The 23,180-nt window shown below is 40.2% G+C and overlaps 1 protein-coding gene across 1 annotated transcript in view; it reads right to left on the bottom strand.

Annotated features, from left to right (window-relative positions):
• Positions 1-899: 899 nt before the first annotated feature.
• CILK1 (ciliogenesis associated kinase 1) overlaps positions 900-23,180 on the bottom strand; it is a 37,676-nt gene continuing 15,395 nt past the window's right edge. Inside the window, exons 5-13 of the mRNA XM_037519871.2 lie at positions 18,962-19,094; positions 16,955-17,126; positions 14,826-14,993; positions 11,966-12,286; positions 10,364-10,554; positions 10,094-10,242; positions 7,950-8,078; positions 5,343-5,465; positions 900-4,427 (exon numbers count right to left, since the gene is read on the bottom strand). Of these exons, the coding sequence (XP_037375768.1) occupies positions 4,273-4,427; positions 5,343-5,465; positions 7,950-8,078; positions 10,094-10,242; positions 10,364-10,554; positions 11,966-12,286; positions 14,826-14,993; positions 16,955-17,126; positions 18,962-19,094 (1,541 nt within the window). The 3' untranslated portion in view covers positions 900-4,272. The remainder of the gene's footprint in view (positions 4,428-5,342; positions 5,466-7,949; positions 8,079-10,093; positions 10,243-10,363; positions 10,555-11,965; positions 12,287-14,825; positions 14,994-16,954; positions 17,127-18,961; positions 19,095-23,180) is intronic.

Genomic DNA, 23,180 nt, shown 5'->3' on the forward strand with positions numbered 1-23,180 from the left:
GGGTTCTTTGTTTTCTTTTGTGTAAGTTCTTGGATATCAGCTCCTTGTCAGATGTATGACGTGCAAATATCTTCTCCCATTCAGCAGTATTTCTTTTTGTATTAGTGAGTTTCTTTCATTGTGCAGAAGCTTTTTAGTTTTATATAGTCTCAATTGTTTACATTCTCTTTCGTTTCCCTTGCTGTTTAGAGACAAATCCACAGACACCTCTGAAACCTCTGTTGTAGTGTGTTTTGCCTGTTTTTTTCTTTGTATTTTATGGTTTCTGATCTTAACACCCAACTGTTTTATCCATTTTGAGTGATATTTTTATATGGTGTGAGATAGAGTTCTAGTTTCATTTTTTGCATGTAGCTGTCCAGTTTTCCAAACACCATTTATTGAAGAGGGTTTCTTTGTTCCAGTGTATATTTTTGGCTCCTTTGTCATAGATTAACTGTCCATATATATGTGGGTTTATTTCTGGGTTCTCAATTCTATACCATCATGTCTGTTTCTAATACCATACTGTTTTGATTATTTGTGGTATAGTTTGAAGTCTGGAAGTGTGATATCACCATACTTTTTTGTCAGGACTGCTTTGGCTACTCAGGATCTTTTGTGGCTCTATATGACTTTCAGTAATGTCTGCTCTATTTCTTTGAAGAATGCCATTGAAATTTTGATAGGAATAGCTTTGGCAAGATGGTCATTTGGACAATGTTAATTCTTTCAATTTATGAGCAGGAAATACCAGATAACTCTTCATATGGTTGCTCTAAGTGTATGCTTCCAATTTCACAGTAACAGTGTACTAAGCAGTAAGAAGCTGTAAGATATAAAAATTCCAAATAAGAAAATAATAATGTTATCTTTTGATGAAAGAACATAACAACAAAAAGAGAACACTCAAGTCAATTTTTCTTAAATTGTAATTTTATTTGGAGCAGGAGAATTTTCCTTAAGTTAAGGTTGTAAATACCATAGAACTATTTAAAAGGCAACTGTATAAGTGGTTTTCTATCCTCCTATTTTCTCATAATTATGAATATTTGTTTTATAAATAAATATATTCTCAGTTACTCCCTCATAATCAAATCAGGTGACTAAACTGCTATCAGTGCAGAGATAGCTGAGATCAGAAGACTGTTCAGGTCATTTAAAATTCACATAGCACAGTGTCTATATAAGAATCTAATAATACAGATTAATGTGATATTTGCCTCCAGTTTGTCTTCTTAATGGTTTCCATGAGAAGGTCCTCACAATAAATTATATAAAATACAGTACTTTGGTTGGAAAGTGTAAAAATAACTCTAAAAAATCACCCACATATATTCAACAAGTTGCTACAGTATGCTTTAAATGATACGAAATAATCATTATGTTGAACGTTTTCTTATAAACATATTGCTTTTGGTCATACACTGAACTGAAACATACAGCCTGCATTCTTTTTCTCTTTTAGATGGCACAAAACAATAGCTGATGGTAGAGAAATGCTACCTTGTGAGAAAATGCGGTGCCCACGAGCCCCAACAGTACTGGTATCTATACTTAACAGCACAAATCTTGTTTTCTATTACATATGTTGCCTTGATTGTATTCAATTTTTGATAAATTTATTAGATGTATACAGTTCTTGAGGCAAAAGATGTATCTAAAAATTTCCTTGAAATTTCTCCCTATTTAAGTCTTATAATGTATGTGCTGGGTGAGGGTCTAGTAACTAAAGGAATTTTATGAAATGAACAATCATACCAAGAAAACTGTTCAAGCAATTTCCCCTGCTGTGCACAGATGTACCCCTCGAAACACCATTGTTTCTGAACATTTGGGTGCAGATTGAGAGCTCACCCCTGATCTCCCAGAAAGGTTTCTAACTGGAAATGAGGTATAGTCATGGGTAGGTACAGTTAAACTCATTGTTCTTTTCGTTGTCTTGCAATGCATTTTATAATTCTATAGTAACTAAACATTACATGCAACAAGTAAAATTTTATTTTCACTTAACAAATAATGGTCATTATTCCCGTCTCTAGTATACAGAGAGTATACACAATTTGTGCTTTACCCACTGAGGTGAAGGGTGAAGGAGCACTTTATAGGATTTTGCTAGCTTTTTAAAATTTACATTGTGTTTTCAGTACTTGGTTTCCCAAGGGAAGTGGTTTGCTGATAAACAAAGGAAAGAGTAAAAGGAACAAAGGTGGAATATTTTCTGAGTTGGGTCCTACAAAAGTATTGGAAAAACAATTTTGTAATGTATAATAACCAGGTTACTAGGTTTTTCAATTAAAAAAATGTAATGACCTAAACATAAGCTAGAGTGTGAACAATATGGTATTCACAATCTACTTGCCTCTCTATAGGGTATTTACAATTTAAAACCAGCTTTCCAGCAAGCCGGGTAAGGTCTCAGATGCACTTATTTTTTATACATAATACAGAAAGGGATAATAAATATTATTAACCTCATACTAAAGGACTCATCTCTCAAAACACATTTTCTGTTGCTTTAGATAAAAAGTTGGGAATATAATACAGAAATGAATTCGGCTTCAAGTTGTGCTTACAATTACATATTTATTTTCTGAAGCTTTGCTGCCAGTTTGTTAACAGGAAAATATTACCTATCAAATCCACATCCATTATGTGCTTTTCTCCTGTCCCTGGAGATCATAGAGCTTGGTCAAGTACATTTTTGAGCCAGATTCTCCAAAGCATCAATTACTCTCTATTTTAGGTTAAGGTGCTTTAGGGCCATGATAATTTGTTCAGGTTTCAACATATTATTAAAACATCAAAGCAATAATTTACCAACTTATTAGGTTGAAACATCAATGCTAACGTTCATTTTAACCTATAAAAATGATAATTTCATATGGTTCAAGGTGATATATCCTTAAGTCTAGAAGCAGAGAGAGTAGCTTGAGCCCTGGGAGAATGTGAGTTAACACACTATTGAGACTATAGTGTTCACTGGCCGTGACCTTCCCTCTTAAGATAACCATGGTGGAGGCAAATATGCCCTACAGAGATGCCCCAGAGTGGACCTTTTCTCTTTTTCTGTCTCCAAACTAGCTTTGTCATTTTCAAAATTGCTGTAAACATTCCTCTTAATGGAACAGCCTCTGCCCAACAAATAGTTTTCAATGTAGAAAGAAACTACACAAGGGTTAAGATTTAAATGTGGCAGGTTATGGACACCAATACCTCAGTAACTGTGAAATTCTCAGATAAGTGAAGTCTCTGCCATATATCTTTTCTGCTCCCCAAATTTGGTTAGGACAGAAGATAATTCATTATCTGTTCCCAGCCAGGCTTGCAGAACTGAGCTGAATGTGAAATTCTATCAGTTATTATAAAAAATATCTTCTGTTCCTCTGGATTAGCTTTTTGGTCCTGTCGCTTGGCAGGATATAAATTTGATGGTGTTAACCTTTATGTGAGAACTCTTGACTAGAACGGTTTCCATTTTTGTGGGTATTTGTCAAATTGGATTTCAATAATGAAAGAAAATAGAATATTGTAGCATAGCATGCTAAAGTTTGGATTCATTTGGAGATCTAATTACTGGAAAGGGTATTGTAAAACTTTCCAAAAATATTTACTTAGAGTTATTTCAACTAAGGAACAAAAACAAAACAGAGTAAATTACATACTGGAATGTTTAAAATACCATAGTAGTATAAAAAAAATTAAATCAATAGCATGATATTGCAAAAGATGGGAGATCATTTTTCTAGTGCTGATGGTAGTCCAAGAAAGGTTGAGGTACCAAAAGTGCCACATTTAAAATTTAACCACTGCAAAAAACAATAATAAAGAAATTAACCACTCTACAAATATCCCCACACAATGTGTAAATAACATTTTATCACATAGCCTTAAATTGCACCCCTGTTGCAATACTGCATCAATATTAGCTTTTTTTAAAAATCTGTATAAAATATTATCTGGAACCCCAAAGAAAAATCAATTAATCTTTAAAAAGTTCATTACAAACTTGACTGTATAAAATGCTAAAACATAATCCATATATATACAAAATGCTGCTGTTTACGAAAATAATGGGACCCAGTTGTAGAATAAAATAATTTTGTACCAAAAAAGGGTATTGATTCAAATCAATATTAAAAAAAAACTTTAAAAAAGAATGTTGAAATGTCTTAGTTCAGAAGAATAACTATAAAGTATTTGCTTTTACACCATCCAAAAGTTTTTTGCAGCTAGAACACCAGTTGGTCAAGGGACAGCGTCCCACTGGCCCTGTGAAGGGCTTCACGACGGTCACCGCCGGGACGCGTACTTGGAAACCCAGTCCGTCCGGCCATGCACTGGCTGGGCAGCCGGTGGCCGTGGCAGCAGCCCAGGAGTGCTTCTAGGTTGAGTGTGGAAAAAAGGTCGCCCAGGATGAGGTCTCACAGCCTTCAGGGAAGAATAACCTGCCATGAAAGAGAATCGTGGACCAGATTGACATGGGACCCACGCAAACAAAGTATAGATAAATGCATCTTGCTGACAAAAGCCTCAGAAAGTGAGGATTCCAGAAAACCAGTTTGCCTACTACTCTGTCTCGAGGCTAGAAACAATCCCATTCTATAGTTGGCAGGCCAAAACTATTGTGTCATTCCTGGTGTCTCTCTTTTTTTCATATCCCACCTGCAAGTGGCTCTACCTTCTAATACCCAGATCTTGGGGTGACTCTCCACTCTATCCATCCCATCCAGGCCACCCTTGTTCCTGACTGGATAGTTGCAACACCTTCCCAACTTCCCCCGTGTGACTGGCAGTGCTTGACCCTTCAGTTCTTCCTCGTGGCCAAGAGTCAGTGACAAGTTTACAGTGGCCCGTGAGGCCTCACACTATCACTTTCTTCACCTTCTTTTCCCAGTCCCCGCCTCTCACACCACTACCACACTCTGCTTCCTTGTTATCCCTTGAATATGTTAGGCCTGCCCTGCCTCAGAGCCCATGAATTTAGAGTCCGTTATCTAGAGCAATCTCACCCATGTCACCTGCCTTGCACATTCACCTCTTCTGACCTCTTCCAACCTTTACTCAATGTCACCTTTGTGGTGAGGTCTGCTCTGCTTATCCTATCTAAACCTGCAACTTTAACCACATGCCAACCCCAACACTTCCTACTTCCTACTTCCCGGTTGTATCTTTCTCCATAGCACTCAGTCATCTTATTGGGTTTACATATTGTATGTATGTCATATTATTCCACAAGAAACTGGGAACTTTGTCCATGCTCTACACTGGAGGATCCTAGGCCTATAACATGCTTGGCACAAAGCAATCATCTAAAAACTATTTGAGGACTCAATTCTTGAATAATTCAAAATAGAACGTACCAGGAGAAGGGTCTGGAATAGGTGCTAGGTGTACCCTCTGCATGGCAGAACCAATTTCTCTTTTCAGGAAGGAGGGAAGATAGCTTCCAGTCAGTCCACTAGAACTTGTTGAGCCGGAACCAACTGATTTGCAAAAGCAAAAGCTCATTACTACAAAGACACGTACACACGACACCAACAGGGTTAAAAGACAGCAGTGCAGGACAATAAATAATTAGACTTCTACTTTAAGAGGATAAAAAGAATTAAGATAAAAACAGTGACTTCTCAGCAGAGCATTCCATCACACCACACTGTCAGAAAGACACCGGGAGGCAAAGGCAGTGCTATCTTAATAGCGTGCACTCCAACAGCGAATGGTTGGTTGGTTAAAGAACAGGGGGATTTGGAATTTTCTGGGGTTTTTTTTGAATAATAGTTTTAGCCTGTTCCAAAATTTGCTTTTTCTACTTCATAATATAGAACAGCTATTCTTCCATGTCATTTTATACAAATTCTAGAGTATGGCTACACTATAATTCATTTAACTATCCGATCATTGAGCAGCACACAGGTTGTCTAAATTATTCACTTATTACAAATAATTCTACACTAGGTATTCTTGTCCATAATAAAAAAAATAAATCGCTATTAAAATATATTAAAATACATTTACTTTTGAGGTCATTTCCATCCTGAGAGTGCTTTAAGGGTCAGAACTGTATGCTACTCATCTGAATATTCCAGGAGGCTAATGAAATGCCTTACATACAGTCAGTAATTAATATGTATCAGGTAAGCGATTACATATCTACAATAAGTCTTATTATTAAGATTTAAAGATACATGTGGAATAATGACAGCTGCTATTATGAAATATTAGGCAAAGGGAAGTTAGAGCCATTAGGAAAAGAGTGAATGGGCAGAGCTGCTCTGGGTCTTCACGACAAAGAGTTTTCTTGGTCATTGCTTAAGGCAGAGTGGGAGAATTGGTCTGTGATGGATGTGTGAGGAGCTGTGTTGGTCAGCTGGAGCATATTTTGCATGTTTTGGGGAACAAATAGAAAAATAGGAAGAGAATTTGAAGAGGTAAGACACAAACAGCAAAAAACATATAGTCAATAAATATAAGACAAGATGTTCAACCTCATTAGTAAATAGGACATGCAAGTTTAAGTCACAGTAAGATGCCATTTCACACCCATGAGATTAGCACAAATTCACAATCTTGCCAGTACCAAGAGGCATCAAGGATGCAGCACAACTCCCAGACCCTGCTGGACAGCAATTTGGCAATATCTGTAAAGTCGAAGATGAGCACACCCTTTAATCTACCATGTTGACATCATACCCAGACAAGCCTCACATGGTGTCCAGCGCAGGGGACACAATGGTGATTTCTGCACATTTGCTCATAACAAAAACTACAAACAACTTATATGTTTGTCAAGAAGCAAAGGGATGAATAAATGATGGTCTAGTTTAAATAATATGGTATGGTACAATTATATATGTTGTGTTATACAATACATATAAAATGATACATATTATATATGTATGATTGCTACATACTGGCAGGGAGCACAAGGGACTATGGTGGGGGTACTATGGGTACTTTGGTGGCAAAAGCTCTGTGGAAACAACATATATACTTACACTTCCAAAATACCAACAACAATGTAAAACAACATTAATTTAGTTTTTAAAAAGTTGACTTGTACAGGAAAAAATAAAGTAAATGAATGAAGTAGAGATCTGGGATTATGTGCATAAAAATTTTAAAATACACAAAACCATACTATATGTTTCTGGAATATTTTTTAAAAATTGCGTAGAAATAATAAACACTGAAATCAAGTTGGGGGAGTGGGTGAGGGAGGAGGGAAGCAGAGGGAAGCCAGATATTGCTTTCCTGTGTGTTTGCAAGTTTGACTCCTTAAGCCAGGTGGTGGGGGTAAGGGTGTTGATATATTATCTCTTTCTTCCTGTATTCCTCAAAATAAAAGAACACATAATGAGTAAAGTCAGGAGAGTGATGTCTAGAGGCTTACTTGGCCACTTGGAAGGGGAAACAGCACTAAGCAGGGTTTGTCTCTGTGAGTGAAAAAACCACAAGGGAAACCGCTCTGCTGGGAATGGGGTTAGTCAGTCTGGAGAACTTACAAAATGTATTACCCTATTAAAAAAAAAAAGTGGAAAGGTTCTTCCAAACTGTACACCTTCCAACCAGAGGGGATTTTGCTGCCCTGGGCTAAGGCAATTGGCTAAGGCAATTGGGTTAGGAGATGGAGCGAACCAGCTCTGTTCGACTTGCACTCAGAAGGAAGTCACTCTCTGTACAGCAGGGCCTCAGAAGTCAGACTGTCCAGGACTCTAACATTATTTTTGTTTTCCCCTTGAGCCTGGGAATATTATGCTCTACTCCCCAGCTACTCTTGAGGGAAGAACCTATGGGAACTGGCTGAGTCCCCAGGGCCTGCTGCCAAGAGAGAGAGAAGAGTGCAGGCCTGGGAGAGAGGCCCTGGGTTTCCACACCAGGGCCTACAGTTCAGACCCTCAGCTCTCTGTACCCACCCTGCCACATCCAGAGAGATATGCTTGTCACTTTGGAATTAATTCATCACTCACCTGAATTTATTTTGCTGATTACCGATACAGTCCCGGAAGATTTTCCAGACAAACCAGAACTAGACCATGGATTAGATGGAATAAAATCCTTGCCTGGATTCGGAAGTATGCCATTTCTTATATTTATTCCTAATAGGGAAGAAATTATTTTAAAATGCAAAGTGTATATTTAATCTTGTACCAGACTTTAGGGATGAAAAATGCAGAATCCAATTGGTCAAAAATTCCTGTGGTTTAATAATGTGAGATAAAATGGACCATAATGAGGTCATCTGAGCAATGGCAGGGGAGATGCTGTCACTGGGGTTAAATGTCATCTCACGGGTGGTAGAAGTTTCTTAAACTTCTGTCCATGTCTTCTGTCTCCACCCTCTCTGGTGTTGTCTGGGACTCGGTGCTCCTGGACATTCATACTCATCCCCCTCAGAGACCACTGTCTTCCTGTCACCTTTCTAAGTTCTTCACCACCCCCTACCTCACCTCCCAGTTCTGCAGTTCTCTGCTCCCCTCTTTCTACATTCCCCCGATATTCCATCTTCTCACCTGACCTGGGCCATCCCCACCATCACATACTGATGACCCCAGTCTGTACCAATGGCCCACACAGACCCCCTCAGCTCCAAGCCTGCCTTGAACTCAGCCTCCGCTCCTTAGCTTCAAGCCAAACCACTTTCCATTGAGATCACCCACTTTCCCACTTATGTCAGACACTGCACATGTGATTCAGAATGAAAGATCTAATTCTTTTATCCTGCTCTTTTGCCCTTAAAGGCAAAAATAAATAACTCTCCACTTCACTCCCTGCTCCTTTTTTCCCAGGATCAGTAGTTTGACTCCTCATCCCTCACAAATGGATCACTATTGGACCCTGTCATTTGACTCTCTCCTTCCAGGTCATGTTAGGAACTGTCAATGTTCTAAGACCACCGCGTCAGCCCTGGTAAAATACGACAGTATGTAGAAGCCCTACCCAAGAATGAGGAATTCAGTACATCAGCAGGCCCTGCCATTCCCACATCACATCCATTTCCTCCCCTTGACCACCAGCCCCAGCCCGAGTCACTCATGGTTCCTTCACCTGGACACCAGCTGTAGCCTGCTAACTCCTCCCCCACTCAGCACAGACATCACTCCACCAAATAAACTCCTTAAGAGCTTCCCACTGCTCAGGAAATGAAATCCAAATTTCTTACAGGATCCCAAAAGACACCTTATAATACATACTAGATTCTCTCTTGCTGTGCTCTGGCCCACTGGCCTCTCTGCTGTTCCTCTCAGAAGCCAGAGTCTTTCTTGCCTCTAGGATTTTGTACTTACTGATTCCTCTGCCTCATGTGTTTTTCCTTCTGTTCTAAGCACATTTAGTTCCTTCCCATTTTGTGGCCCAGCTGGGAGTTCCTTGCTCAGAGAGTCCTTTCCTGACCCCTCTGTCTAAATGGTGCCTCCCCCCATCACATCACCCTAATATCGCTTATCACCATCAGTACCATTTGGCTATTTGTTTAGGATCCGTCTCCCATACCAGAAAGTATACTGATGAGGTCAAGGGTATGGTCTGCAGGGCTGCTGTGTAAAGTCCTCACATAGACTCTGATGTAGATGGAGGCCCCTAGAGTTGGGCGACTCAATGGCCCCGCTTGGTGAGTCTATTCACCGTACTATGCCCAGTGTAGAGCACACAGTCGATGCCTAGTACTTACTGACCGATTGAGTAAATTTAGGAATAAACAGCTGGCTAAAGCTGCCAGCTAGAGATACAGACTATGGAGAGGCTTGCACACCCCCCAAACTCCAGTGCTTACCCCTCGAGCACTGCCAGATGGTGTGACTAAGCTCCGACCCTGGCTTCTGAGAGCACACGGGACTGTCATCTTCTCCTGAACCTGGCAGTGGAAGGAGCCCACACATGCTGCCTGGCTCTTACCAGTTCCTTCCAGCCTAGGGGCTGGGCCCAGTTTTTTCTACCAAATTTCTTGTTTCAGGCAACTATACAAAAGTGTGGGGCCTGGGCTTCAGCAAATATATCTATGCTGCTTCCTTCTACAGTTCTGAAGAGCAGCCCCAAGCATTTGCTTTCCCAAACAGAATCTTTGTATATGGGGGATTTCAGGAAAACGAGTCCTTATCATTGATCAGTGTATTACCAGGCAGGTATCGGGAGTGCTTCAAGTAGTGCTGCTTGGCGGCGGATCTCAGGGTTGGCGTGTCTCGCCTCTGATAGGAAGTCTGGGATGGGGCACTATTTCCTGTACCCATGGGCTCAGAGGGCTTCAGATCCAGAACACTCTCAAATCTGAATGGAGAGAAAAGGGCTTAGGTCAGCAGGAAGACCCCAAGCATCATCAGACAGGCAACAAAAATCCCATGAACCCCAGATTCAAAAGTCTGTTTACAGAAAGAAGCTACACACTTGCCTGCAGAGAGTCTCATCACTCTGTCTTTTCTTGTTTTTCAGGTCAATCCTGGTGAAGGGTGGACCAAAATCCATGTCATCCAAATCAGCCCAATCATCCGAATCCTTTGTTGACCTGGAAATGAGGCCCCACCTTCTCCTACTCTTTGGCTTGATCTCACTGTATTTGTGCACCAGGTCAGCTAGGATATTCTGTGTATACAAGGAGAGGAAGGAAAAACAGTACTTAGCATTAAAGTAATTCCCATTGCAAATTTTCCCAGTTATGAAAAGGAACCTGGGCACATCATTCCCACTGTGCGTGACTCAGGTGAAAGCACAGCACACCCCCAGACCACGTCCTCTCACAGAGCCTGAGGGACACACTGGTTTTCATCCAATGGGGGCACTAGGTTGCATAAGGTAAGACTTCTAAAAAAGAGACTCAAGGTGCTTCTTACATACTAGACAGATGATTAGATGCTCATCCCTAAAAGAGTTAATACATGTATACGATCATAAATATAGAAGCACTTATAGCTGCTTGTCATCCCACTTTTACAGAAAACATATGCAAACAATCCCTACAATGCCTTCTTAGTAGACCCAGATCCTATCTCTTAAATTCAGAATTAATTACAGTAGGTAACTTCCAAATATCGCTTCCAAGTCTTGGACTGGGGCAAAATGAACAGTCCAGAGTTACTCTTGCAACTTCACAATGCAGTTTCTCCCACTGTGCAGCTGCGAGCCACCACTCGGTGATTGATTGGATGCTAGACAACAAAAAAAAAAAGTATTGCTTTGGCACAAAGGTGTGTTAGAAAATCACACTCTTCAAACAGCCTTACAAAGCTAATGGCAATTAGACTCCCTTGTCAGGCTGTCATTTTGTAAACTCTAACACTCATTGTTTCTTTCTGAGCACCAGTCCGAGAGGAGAAAGATGTGAGCTCAATTAACAGCTCAGCATTAATTCATCTACTGAGAGCGCTGACAGAATAACAATCTACAAAGGTTAGTGTGGCATGTTATGATTTTCAAAAACATGACTTCTCATCCTCACAATCAGCCCAGTCTGGTGGGCAAAATGGGTATTATACTCTTATAGATAAAGAAACTGAGTCCAGAGAGATTAAAAATAATAATGACTAACATTTATGGAGTTCTAACGAGGCACCGGTTACCATTCTAACTTATTTCAAGTACGAACTCATTTAGTCCTCAAAAAAATTCAGGTAGTTGCTCTTATTATTTCTATTCTACAATGAGGAGCAGAGAGGCCAGGTAACTTTCACAGGTTCTTCCAGCTCTTAAAAAGCAGAGCTGAGATCTGAGAACCTGACAATCTGGCTGCAGCATCCAGCTCTCTGCCCGCACATGACAGCTGCTCATCACAAGGACCCCGCTATGAATATATTGTTAATAAATAGAACCAGAATGTGGACTTGGAGCTTCAAGTGCTAAGCGAAGGCACTTTTCACAAATCCATAATATGGCAAAGAAAAATCTATTTTAAGTAGACCTTATATGTTGAAAAAAGAAAATATTTCACACAATAATAGTGGGGTCAGAAGAGGAACAGGCCAGGCACAAGGCTCCCTGTTGAATCTTCACTGCTTACCGACTGAGGATTCTTGGTGTGAAGGGATGGGAAAAGCAACAAGCTTGGCTTGTCCTCTGCAAAATGGCTTGCGTGATCTGTCTTGGAGGCCTCTGCTTTATAGGGGTATACAGTCTGCTGAGGGGGCTGGCTGGCTTGATGCTGTCTTGTAGAAATCCGCATGTGGGGCTTGGTTGGGGGTTGGGCAGGAGGGACTGGCTTCATGTGAGGAGGTAGGCCTGCCTTTTCCAGGACATCCTTCTGTGATTTTTCTGAGTCCTGAAAGCACTGTGTACTGAAGCCCAGTGGGTGCCGAATGTAGAAATAAGGATATCGAAGCGCCTGCAATGACACATGAGGCTGCTTTAGAAGAAATGTCTAGGCAGGGAAGTAAACACCATCAGGCTCACAGATTGTATATCATGTGACCAGTTTACTATAGTTTTCTTTCTTTTTCTTTTTTTGCACAGAAGAACTGAGGTGTGGCCAGAGGTGTAGAGGGTGAGAGGATTTACCAGAGACAGAGTGGGACACGGAACAGGTAGATTTACTGAAATACATTGCTAAGGGGAGCAGCAGGTGAGACAGGAGAGGTCTGCTGCCCCACGTGGGTTAGCTCCCTCGCCAGGGATCGAACTCAAGCCATAGCAGTGACAGCACTGAGACTTATCCCCTAGGCTACCAGGGAGGCCCCTACCATAGTTTCTTAACCCAAATGAACCACATAACAGCATCCTGAATCTGTAACATGGCTTCTGCTTTTCCCTACCTAAAATATTGTAAAATGTAGGTACTGGTTATAATACTTAAAGTTATTTGGCTAAAGCAGCCAGTTATGGTACTATTACCATTGCTAGTTCTGAAATATCATCTGGTTCAACACAGATCCTGGCTTTGTCACTTACCTGCTTTGTCTCGTAAATATGATTTTTCACCTTTCTAAGCCCATTTCTTCCTTCCATAGAAAAAAGAAAAAATAATATAAGCCTGAGAGTGATATATAATGCTGCTGGTGAATTCTGAAGAATCAAATATAAAATATGATTTACCCCAGAAATGCCAAGAGTGCAATAAATGATAAAATTAAGCCTTGTCTTGAAGAACTGACAATGAAACTTTGTCAATTGCTCTGAATAGACAAGTTTTCTGGATTGCCAAGAGATAAATCTTAAAAAGTACTGGGGTTTACAATTAAAAAAAAATATTTTTAAATATTAAATATTTAAAATTAAATATTTTAAATATTAAATATTAATATTTAAATATTAAATATTTCAAAAAATATTTTTAAATGTTCTCTAGTCTTTTTGAATGGAAGTCATTGACTATAACATAACCTTACCTATTAGCATAGTCATAAACATCTATATGTAAGTGGAGATACAGAGGCTCTGGTGGAGGCCCTGGACCCTGGTATCTAACTTGTCTATAGTTCCAGGTATTATTGTAATTAACAATAGGTGGGAGGGATTTTGTAGCTTTTCTGACACTATTCTTAAAAAGCAAACATTCCTCTTGGTTTCTTATAACAAACCCTTTTCTTTTCATCTCTTGTGCGTATCCTTAAAAAAAAAAACTGGACTCACCAGAAAGCTTCCTTCTTGCCCTGAAAACATCAGAGGTATATTTCTGAGAGCTTTCCAGGCATCAAGTCATCCAGAGTCTGGTGGCACCCAATTATGGGCCTTTCTTCTTTGCAAAGCTGCTTTTCTATAATTCCTTAAACCGCCCCAATTAATCACCGCCCTAGCTCTTACACATTCTAACTTCACATCAGCACTGTCTTCAAATGTCCCTGTCACTTTCACTTAGCCAAATCATTGTCACTGATTAGAACTGGTCAAGTTTTTCATTCCCCGAGCAATGTAATTGTCAATGAGGTGAGAAGGGCGAGAAACAGCTAAATGCAAAAGGAAGTGCATAGGAGGCTAGGAGTAGATGAAGCCCAGAGCACTATCTTACCTCTTCTGGATGCATTTTATAGTCTGCAAAGTGGCCTGGGAGAGGGTGGTTGAGAAAACAGACGGTGTGGTGTAAAAAACCCTGCCATCTGTGTGACTGACTTGCATTTGGTTGCATAATCTACACTAGTTATAAATGAGTGATTAAGGCAAATCACTTAAACTTTCTGAGATTCAATTTTCTCATTTATAAAAGAAAACAGTAAAATCTGTCTCGTGTAGTGTTCTTAAGATGAAAATCACAAAAAAACCTTCTAAAGCATTGGCAAACTGTAAAGTGCTACACAAAGCTCATTATAGTTATTATCCTCATTCTACCCCATCTGCCGCTCTCTTTATGTTGTCTGTAAAATGAGCCTGTTGGAGCTCACAAGATATTTTCAAATTGCATTTCAACAACTTGTATTACCTAATAAACAAACTGCTATATAACCTTAACTCATAGAGAATGTATTTGATCACACTCTCCAAAGAGAGGTAGATGTATCTGGTCATTTTCATTTCCACACAAAATAAGTCCTCATGACATCATCCATAGGTTCTTGGAAACTGTGGCTTTAAGTGCAATGACACGTAATGAAAGCAAGTCCTTGAATAATGCCAGTTCATTTGATGTTGGCCAGATTCCCTTTTTTCAAGTTATAACAAAACGATGTTATTCAAAGACCTGCTACATGTGTATGTGTGTGTGTGTGTGTATGTAAATACGGTTATGCATCACATGAATTTTATGCCAATATTGTTTAAAGCTTAACCACTTTAACTATATACAGCAAGTTTCAAACTATTTTAATTCTTAGCTCTTATATTTTTCATTCATAATACCAAATCAAATACTTTCAATGAGATTTATATAAACTATTCAAAGTCAGATATGAGTTTCATAAGAAATGCAGCAAACAGAGAAAATGGAAGAAAACCTGACTAGCTGTTGGTCGTTTCTTGGGATCCCACTGAAGCATGTCTCTCAGGAGCTGAATCGCTTCGCTGCTAGCATTGGGGATCAGGGACTTTAAGTTATTGGGTACACACTGGGGCCAGCGGAAGTTCATAGCACTTGACAGTTGGTAGCCTTCAGGCCAGTCAGTCTGAAAGGAGAAGACAGAAAGTCTTGCTCAGTCACCATGCTTGGAGCTTATATTCAGGCATGTGTGCTCAGACTATAAAGGCAATCATGTCATTTCCATCCACGCCCACATTCACTACCTTGGCGCTGGGTGTGATAGGCAGGGGGAAGCTAATGGAGAGATGACAAAGAACATGAATTCTGGGGAATAGTGGAAAAGACACTGGATGTGTTACCATTTTGTTTATAACCTTAACAGAAGATACTTCACCTCTGACATTTGGGGTTGAATCAAATTAATATTTTCCCAATTGTGTTCCATGAGATGGAGATTGTAGAAGCTGCAAATGATATGTTTGGGGGGGGGGGGAGAGAATAAAAAAAAAATAAATTTATGAAACCCTAGATGATTCAAAATATACATGTGGAGAAGTTCAGCAGTAAAGAAAGCTGTTCTAGTCTCAAGTTTTCCATATTTTCTTCATACACAGGGGACACTAAATGCCAGCGTGAAAATGACTGAAAGTAAGACATAAATAATCTTTAAAGTCCCTTCTAGTTTCAACATTCTACTATTTGACAAAACACATTCTGATGCTATGTGTAGCTTATGTCATTCATTCACATAATGGATAGTTACTGAGTGCCTACTATGTGCTTGGTGTTGTTGGGTATCCAAAAATAATCCAATATAAATCTTGGCCTTAATGATATTACTGTCCAAAAGAGAAAATAAGCCACTCATTTGAAAGCACAGTCACACAAAGAACAAAGCGACAGAAGAGACACAGATACAGGTGTCCAAAGGAGGGAGAGACCCCAGTAGGAGACTGGAACTCTTCATGAAGAAGTGACCTTAATGATTCATTCAAATGATTTAAAATTTTTCAGGGTCTTGTTCAAATCAGCAATGGTGCTAGGACCTAGAAAATTAAACACAAATAAACTGGATAAATTTTTGTCCAGAGTGAGTGTATGGTCCAGGAAACAGATACGTGCACAGATAATTATATTAATAGCACAGAACACAGCTGAAAACAGAGAGGAGATTAGAGGAACAGAGAAGAGAAGCATTACTGAGGGACCACATGAGACATTCATTCCAGCAGAGTCTGCCTACACAGAGCACTGCAGCGGGAAGATTCCTGGGCACAAGCCAGGATGGTTCAGGTACAAAGTGGGGGTAAGGAATGAAAGCTGAGGGGCTGGGTAAAGAGGAGTCAACGAAAGACTTTAAGAAGTGAAGACAGTACCAGAGCTGCTCTTTATAGGAGGATGACTCTGGTTGCAGGATGAAAGATAAGCTGGAGGAAAAGACTTGAAGGCAGAAAGATGGAAAAGATCCCCCAGTGGTGGGCAGTCTGTGATGGTGGTGGTGGAAATTCAACGAGTAGGGCAGCATGCGAGACACTATGTGGTGACCGTCAACAGGATTTATGGACCAACAGCTTGGATAAGGAGGGAGAGGAGTAAGGGAAAAAGAGGAGATAAAACTGAAACTCAGCCTCAAAGCTTGGGCTCTGGGATTATGATGGGATCTTACAGGAAAACAGAATGAAAGAACGAGTTCAGTTAGAAGGTAAACAAAAGGTCATCTGTGTTAGACATGTGAGTTTGAGATGATGGTGAGAAAGTCAGGAGAAAATCTCACATAGTGGTAAATTTGGGAATGAGTGATGGAGGCAAGTTAGGGTTACAGATGATATCTAGGAGGAGACTTCTGAATAGATGAAGAGTTATAGCCACGAGAAAAGAGATGCTCTGTAAGGCAGGTGAAAAGTTGCAAAGAGAACTCTAGAGGGAAAATATTCTGAAGTGTGGAAGGAGGAGAGAAGAGACCAGGTCTGTGAACATGGAGGATCGTGGGGTGGAGAGAAAGATTCCAGAATGAGCAGGCTGATAGACAGTGCCAGTGTGTGGAGTAGGGAAGAGGGAGGCTGAGAACGTGCTGCTTTCTGTTTACACTTTGTTCTGTGTCATTACCTTTTTCGGTGTGCCCAACAGTTGGCAAATTTTGAAGATTGTGTCAATCTCACTGGCCCCAGGGAAGAGTGGCCTGAGGGTGTACACCTCCGCCATGATGCAGCCCACGGCCCAGACGTCAATGGGGGAGCTGTAGTTAGTGGACCTCAGGAGCACTTCTGGGGCCCTGTACCTGGAGGGACAAAGTGAACTGCTAGTTATTACTTCTGCCAACCAGAAGTTATATTTATTTATCAATGCTCAGTGAGAGAACTCATGTATTTCTACTACTTTGGTCTCATTTAGTGTGGTACACAGACTTGCAAAGACTTGGCAAGTGCCATAATTGCTCTGGAGAGCAGTGCTTCTCATATTTGCACATTATGTGTCTGACAAGGGTTTACTTTCTAAACTACAATGTACCCATACAATTCAATAAACAATAAAAACAAACCAATCAAGAAATGCACAAAAGACCTAAGTAGGCACTTCTCCAAAAAAGACGTTCAAATGATCTATGGACACATGAAAAAAGATTCAACATCTTATTATAAGGGAAATGCGAATCAAAACCATCTCACCCTGTGAGAATATCCTACATCAAAAAGAATGGAGAAAAACAAGTGTTGGTAAGTGTGTAGAGAAAAAGAAATACTCTTGCACTGTTGGTGGAAATGTAACTTGATGCAGCCTCTATGGAAAATAGTGCTATCTGACCTAGCAGCACCACTGCTAGGTATTTACCCAATAAATATGAAAACTCTAATATGAAAAGATACATGCATTCCTATGTTCACAGCTGCTAAGTCCACAATAGCCAAATTATGAAACCAAACCAAGTGCCCAATGGCAGGCAACTATGTATACTCAATGGAAAACTACTCAACTATTAAAAAGGACGAAATCATGCCTTTTGAGGACAAAATGAACAGATCTTGAGGTGATTATTTTTGGAATATAAATTAACCAAAGAATACAAATTGGGAAAGAACAGCAAAAATAATTCTCTGACTCTGAAAAATACATTGGTTACAGGAGGGAATGGGGGAAGAAGAGGGGAAAGGAATAGGAAGGGGAAAGACATTTGCGTGAGAGTTTGGGTGGAGAGTGCATGAAGCATGTGCAGCTATGAAGGTGAGGAAATGTACCTTAAGTTATGTAGATATGCAAGTGATGGGCACATGGATAAAGTTTGAGGGAAAAAAAAGAAAGCAGTGTTCTATTTCCCAATATTTTCCACTGAGCAATTCTCCACAGGACAGTCCTCTACAGCATGTTTGAGAAACACAGACCGTGAGCATGAGAGTTAGAGAGAGTGAAAGAGAGGGAAAAAGAATGAGAGAGAGGGCCTCCCCGGTGGTGCAGCGGTTGAGCGCTGGGTTGCCAAGCTGCTGCAGCCTCTGCAGCACCTGTTTGATCTCCGGCAGCTCCCCCCGGCCACCGGAGGAGGGTCCCACCTGGCGCGCAGACCTCTCCTGCCGCCCGCTGCTCCCCTCAGCAGTGTACCTCGGTCCTTCTGCCTATTCTGCTCTCTGCTCTGGCTCTGGTGAATTCTCTCACCCTCCTGCGCTTCTGACTGTACCCAGTGCTTGTATAAATAAACAAACAAACAAATAAATAAATAAATCTTAAAAAAAAGTTATAAAAGAAAAAGAATGAAAGAGAAAGTAAAGCGTGTTGTCTGCAGGCTACTTCTTGATTGCAGCCAACTGCTTAAATCCTTAGGGTCTGAAAATTTGAACAATCGCAATTAGGTCTTTGGAGAATCTTTTTACACAATTCTTTGGGGCAATAGTTTTCAGGAAGGGCTATGAAGAAAATATACTTACATTATGGAAAAGCATAATGGACTCTTCTAAAATGCCACAGTTTTTAACTGTGTAGAATGCCAACTGGCTTACAAATAAGACTCAAACTACTGTTTTCTCTTAGTGAAAGGTTAATATTTGTGACATTAATATTCCCTCAGCACGATGGAATATTTCTAAAGAAGTGTAACCAGATAATTTTGAGGAAAGCTGTATTTACCATCTGGTCGATACATAATCTGTATATGGAGGTCTTGATCGGATCTCTCGGGCCAATCCAAAGTCTGCAATTTTCACAAGTTCTGGTCCCATGCAGAGGAGGTTCTCAGGTTTTAAGTCCCGGTGGAAGAAGCCTGTGGAGACAGTGGAGAAGGAATACAAATGCAAGCTTGCTTCTGCATCATCCTTGGTAGCTGTACTGCTCTTGGCACCCCAGGTAGTCTGGGGTGACATGAAGGCTCTAGGCACAGAACTCCATTTCCCTCTGATAGATGCAAAATGTAAAATCATCAAAAGTTGATTTTCATAGTTATTTTTCCCCAAGAGAGAAACATTATTTTAAAATATGTATAATACTTAACTATTTAAAACACTTCTTTTTAAAAAAAGATTTATTTATTTATGCATACAAGAACTGGGGTACAGGCCAGAGGTATAGGGGGTGAGAGGATAACCAGAGACAGAGTGGGGAGCAGAACAGGCAGATCCACTGAAATACACTGCTGAGGGGAGCAGCAGGTGAGACCGGAGACGTCTGCTGTGCCATGTGGGTTTGCTCCCTGGCCTGCTGGGGATTGAACTCATGCTGCAGGGGGCTGCGGATATTTTCACAGCTGCGTTTTAACCCCTTGAGCCACCAGGAAGGCCCTAAAATACGTCTTTTAAAACTCAGCTATGGCCTAAGATTATGTTGAGAAAGAAATCACCACTCAAGGAAAAGATTCCATGCCTACCTTGCCCAAGGCAGCCAGATTTGGGATTAAAAACATTTCAAAAAACAATAGTCTTATTTATCTGCGAGTTTACCAGAGCAGAAACACAATTACAATTTCTGTTTAAAGAAGAGCAGAATTTATGAATGTGACCTATTCATATCTGAGATCCTGGTGTGTGTTGCAACAACTGTTTAAATGTTAAATGTGTTTGTTTTGGCTAATCAAAAACGACAGAGTCACAGCCGAGGCTCACACAGTGAAAGGCAAAGCTAATTCATCCCATGGGAACGCTGGTTTAGCTAAGGCAGAGTTTTGGGGGTGCATGCAGGACATACTCAACACACAACTTCTGAGCTATGTGCCTCTGGGAACAGGGAAACCTGCCACGTGCAGAGTATCACTGGCATAGACATCATTCTACATGGCCCTTAATTGTACTGGGACCCTGAAGCTGAAAATATAGCGCAACACATGCTGCTGATGGTGTTATCTGTTATGAGCCATTGCTACTGATGTTATGAAAGCTGGATTCTAACTAGCACACAGTGGGAGAAGCGAATAGCTAACCCTGAAGACCTATACTCTTCCTTGACACCCCCTGTGTTGATAATGCCTTCTGCAAGCTTCTCTAGACCTGCACCTCTGATATGATCAGAGCTGGGTGTCACTGTTATCCCATACCAGCCTGTCCCAAACCACTTTTCTCTTTTCCCAACTAATCTCTCCTTCCCAAATATTTGATAAGATACCCAGGCTCCTTGTAGCTACATTAGATCCATTCTTCCCATGAAATTGTGTCATACTTTTCATCAAAATATCTTATGACTATTTTTTTCAGTCCATTCTCACTCACCCTTCCAAAATCCTTGCTCTCATCACCTATCCCTGCATTACAACTTTCTAGTAGGCCTTCCTCACTCTAGTGTCTCTGGATTTCCATACATCCTAGTAATTTAAACACTATCTTTCTATTGTCTTCAAAATCCATTGACATGAAAAATCTTCCATTCTCCCACATGAAAAATTTCCTTTTCAATTTATTTAACAAGCTGAACTCCTATCAGCATACCTAAGGAGATAAACTTATTTCCCAGTAGCTATCAATACGTGTGAAGTGTACTCTAATTAGATCAAGTTCCCCCTCTCCTTTAGGATCACTGTTATTTCCATTAGAATTTGGCATCCTTATTCTTTTTTGTCTAATCAAATCCAATCTTTGACATCCTTCAAGATCTGTTTGGGGTTTCTGTTTTGGCTTCCTCCATGAACCTATTCTAATATGCTAGTTTTCATTCATTCATTCACTCTTCCAACGAATGTTTACTGAGGGTCCCCTCCATGCGGAGTGTTGGATTAGGTTCCAACCATTCACAAGCAACATAAATGAGCATAGTTTTTGCCCAGATGGACAGTAGGCCCTCCTATTTGAATCTGAGCGGAGCTCTACCATTTTCAGGTATGTCAAACATCGTTAATTAGACAGAGTTAAGAGTAAAGGCCAATTTGCATGTCTTTGAATGCCTATCCTAGTGGCAGGACATGGTGGCCTCATAATTCTATCCTGTTATTGACTGAACAGAGAACTTCAATAAGTTTATAGGGAACATGAAAGAGCTTAATGGTGAAGGGCAAGTAGGCAAGGGTAGGTGGGAGGGAGGAAGCCTCCCAAGACAGCAACTGAGAATTGGGAGAGAACAATGACCACGGAGTACTGTGGGAGAGATAGAGGGCTCAGAGCAGGAATCCTCATCACAGAGGGATTCTAGCAGCACTAAATCTACCCATCAAAACCGCTCTCTGTTATAGAGGAAGGGGAGGGTGTTTGAAATGTTGTAACATATGAAGTCATATCTTATGGAAAGCAACAATGTTTTAATAGAAGGAAATTTGTTTATTTATCAGTGTGAAGACAACAGGGCTTAGTATGCCGTCCAGTTCCAAATGGATAGTATTATGGTGTAATGGTGGGAGTGCAAGGTGAATGGCTGACTAAGATGGACAAAGTGAATGTTATTACAGAGCACATAGGAGGGACTAAAGGTACAACAGTAATCACACATATTCAGAGGGTCCCAAGTGAGAAAAGGAAATATTTCCTTCCCATCAATATGTTGCTTTGATTTTTCATAATCAAAGCATTGAAAAGATCAAAGATCTGATGTTGAGGGTCTAGTCAGATCTAGGTAAGACCAAAGTCAGGCACAGTGAGTTTGCTATTTTCATAGCATATGTATGTGTGTGTGCATATGTGTGTATGTGTATTTGCATTTACATATGTGTGTGTGAAGTGTGTTTATCTCTCTCTATAGATAGCTAGATAGATATCATTGATTCATTCTTTATCCTGCCATTGTACCAATCTATACCTAATGACCTTCCTCATACCAACTCCTTCACTATCCTAAACAAATTAATAATACATTAAACCCATGTTATAATAACCAGACTTGAGATTGTCAACTCAAAAAATTAAAAAAAATATTCAATATTAGTAAAAAATAGACTTTAAATTAAAAAAAGAATTTTGGATATGGGTAAATCTGAATGGCTTATTATCAACCTCATTAAATAAAGATTGTCAGTGCCCACTAGAGTGAGCAATACCTGTTCTCAGACTCATAACTGAGTCATTGTGCTTGGACCCGCTGTTCTTCTGAGCATGCTCCCATTCTGGAATTAACTTAAGAATGTATAAAGACACAAACAATTTTTAGAGAGGGATTGTATGTTAATGCATCTAGGAAGACTCCCATGGCTCATGAAAATATATAAACTGTGAGACTCTGGTCTCTTCTTAAAAACTCAGAGCATTAAAAACACACCAGCGAACAGAGAAATGGTAGATATCATTTTCTTATTGAACAGATGGAGAGAGTGAGTCATGTGGCGGAGGTAGATGAATTATTCACAATCCTGTCAAGAAATGTCAGGGCTATTGTCTGTCCCTCTCAGTCCAAATTGCTACATCTTGATTTGTAGCTCTGATCCTCTCAAGTCTGCATTAATGCTGTTTCTCCTCTGAGGCTCCTCTTTTTCTTCTAGTTGGGCTAACTTATTTCCAAACTAATGTGGCATTTCTTTTATAATGAGTCATTTCTCTGCAGTCTCAAGCCTAATTGCAAGCTCTCCCTAGCACCATCTAGAACATCTACCGCAACAAACTTGCATTTTCTCCCTGGTCAGTTCATCCTCATGTCCCTTGTACTTAGATACATGCAGATACCTGCAGTATTCTTCATTCCAGACCCCGTCTCTTCCCACCCTGAAGTCACACTCCTGTCAACACCAATCAACTCCTCCCACCAGTCAAGCTTTATTCTTTCCCTCACTGCTAACCCTTCTTGAATTCTACTTCCACACAGCACATGTGCACTAGTGAAATGAGGAGAATGAGAATTCTGGTTCAGGTCCCTTTTATAGAAATCATGCTTTTGGCCCAAAACAAATTATCAGAGAGAAAATGGCTAGGAAAAAATTTATTGCAAACAGACTTAGCATTGACTG

The sequence above is a fragment of the Talpa occidentalis genome, unplaced genomic scaffold, assembly GCF_014898055.3.
Source record: "Talpa occidentalis isolate TD23 unplaced genomic scaffold, MPIMG_talOcc4v2.1 talOcc4.2, whole genome shotgun sequence".
In the NCBI taxonomy this organism is placed as follows: Eukaryota; Metazoa; Chordata; class Mammalia; order Eulipotyphla; family Talpidae; genus Talpa; species Talpa occidentalis.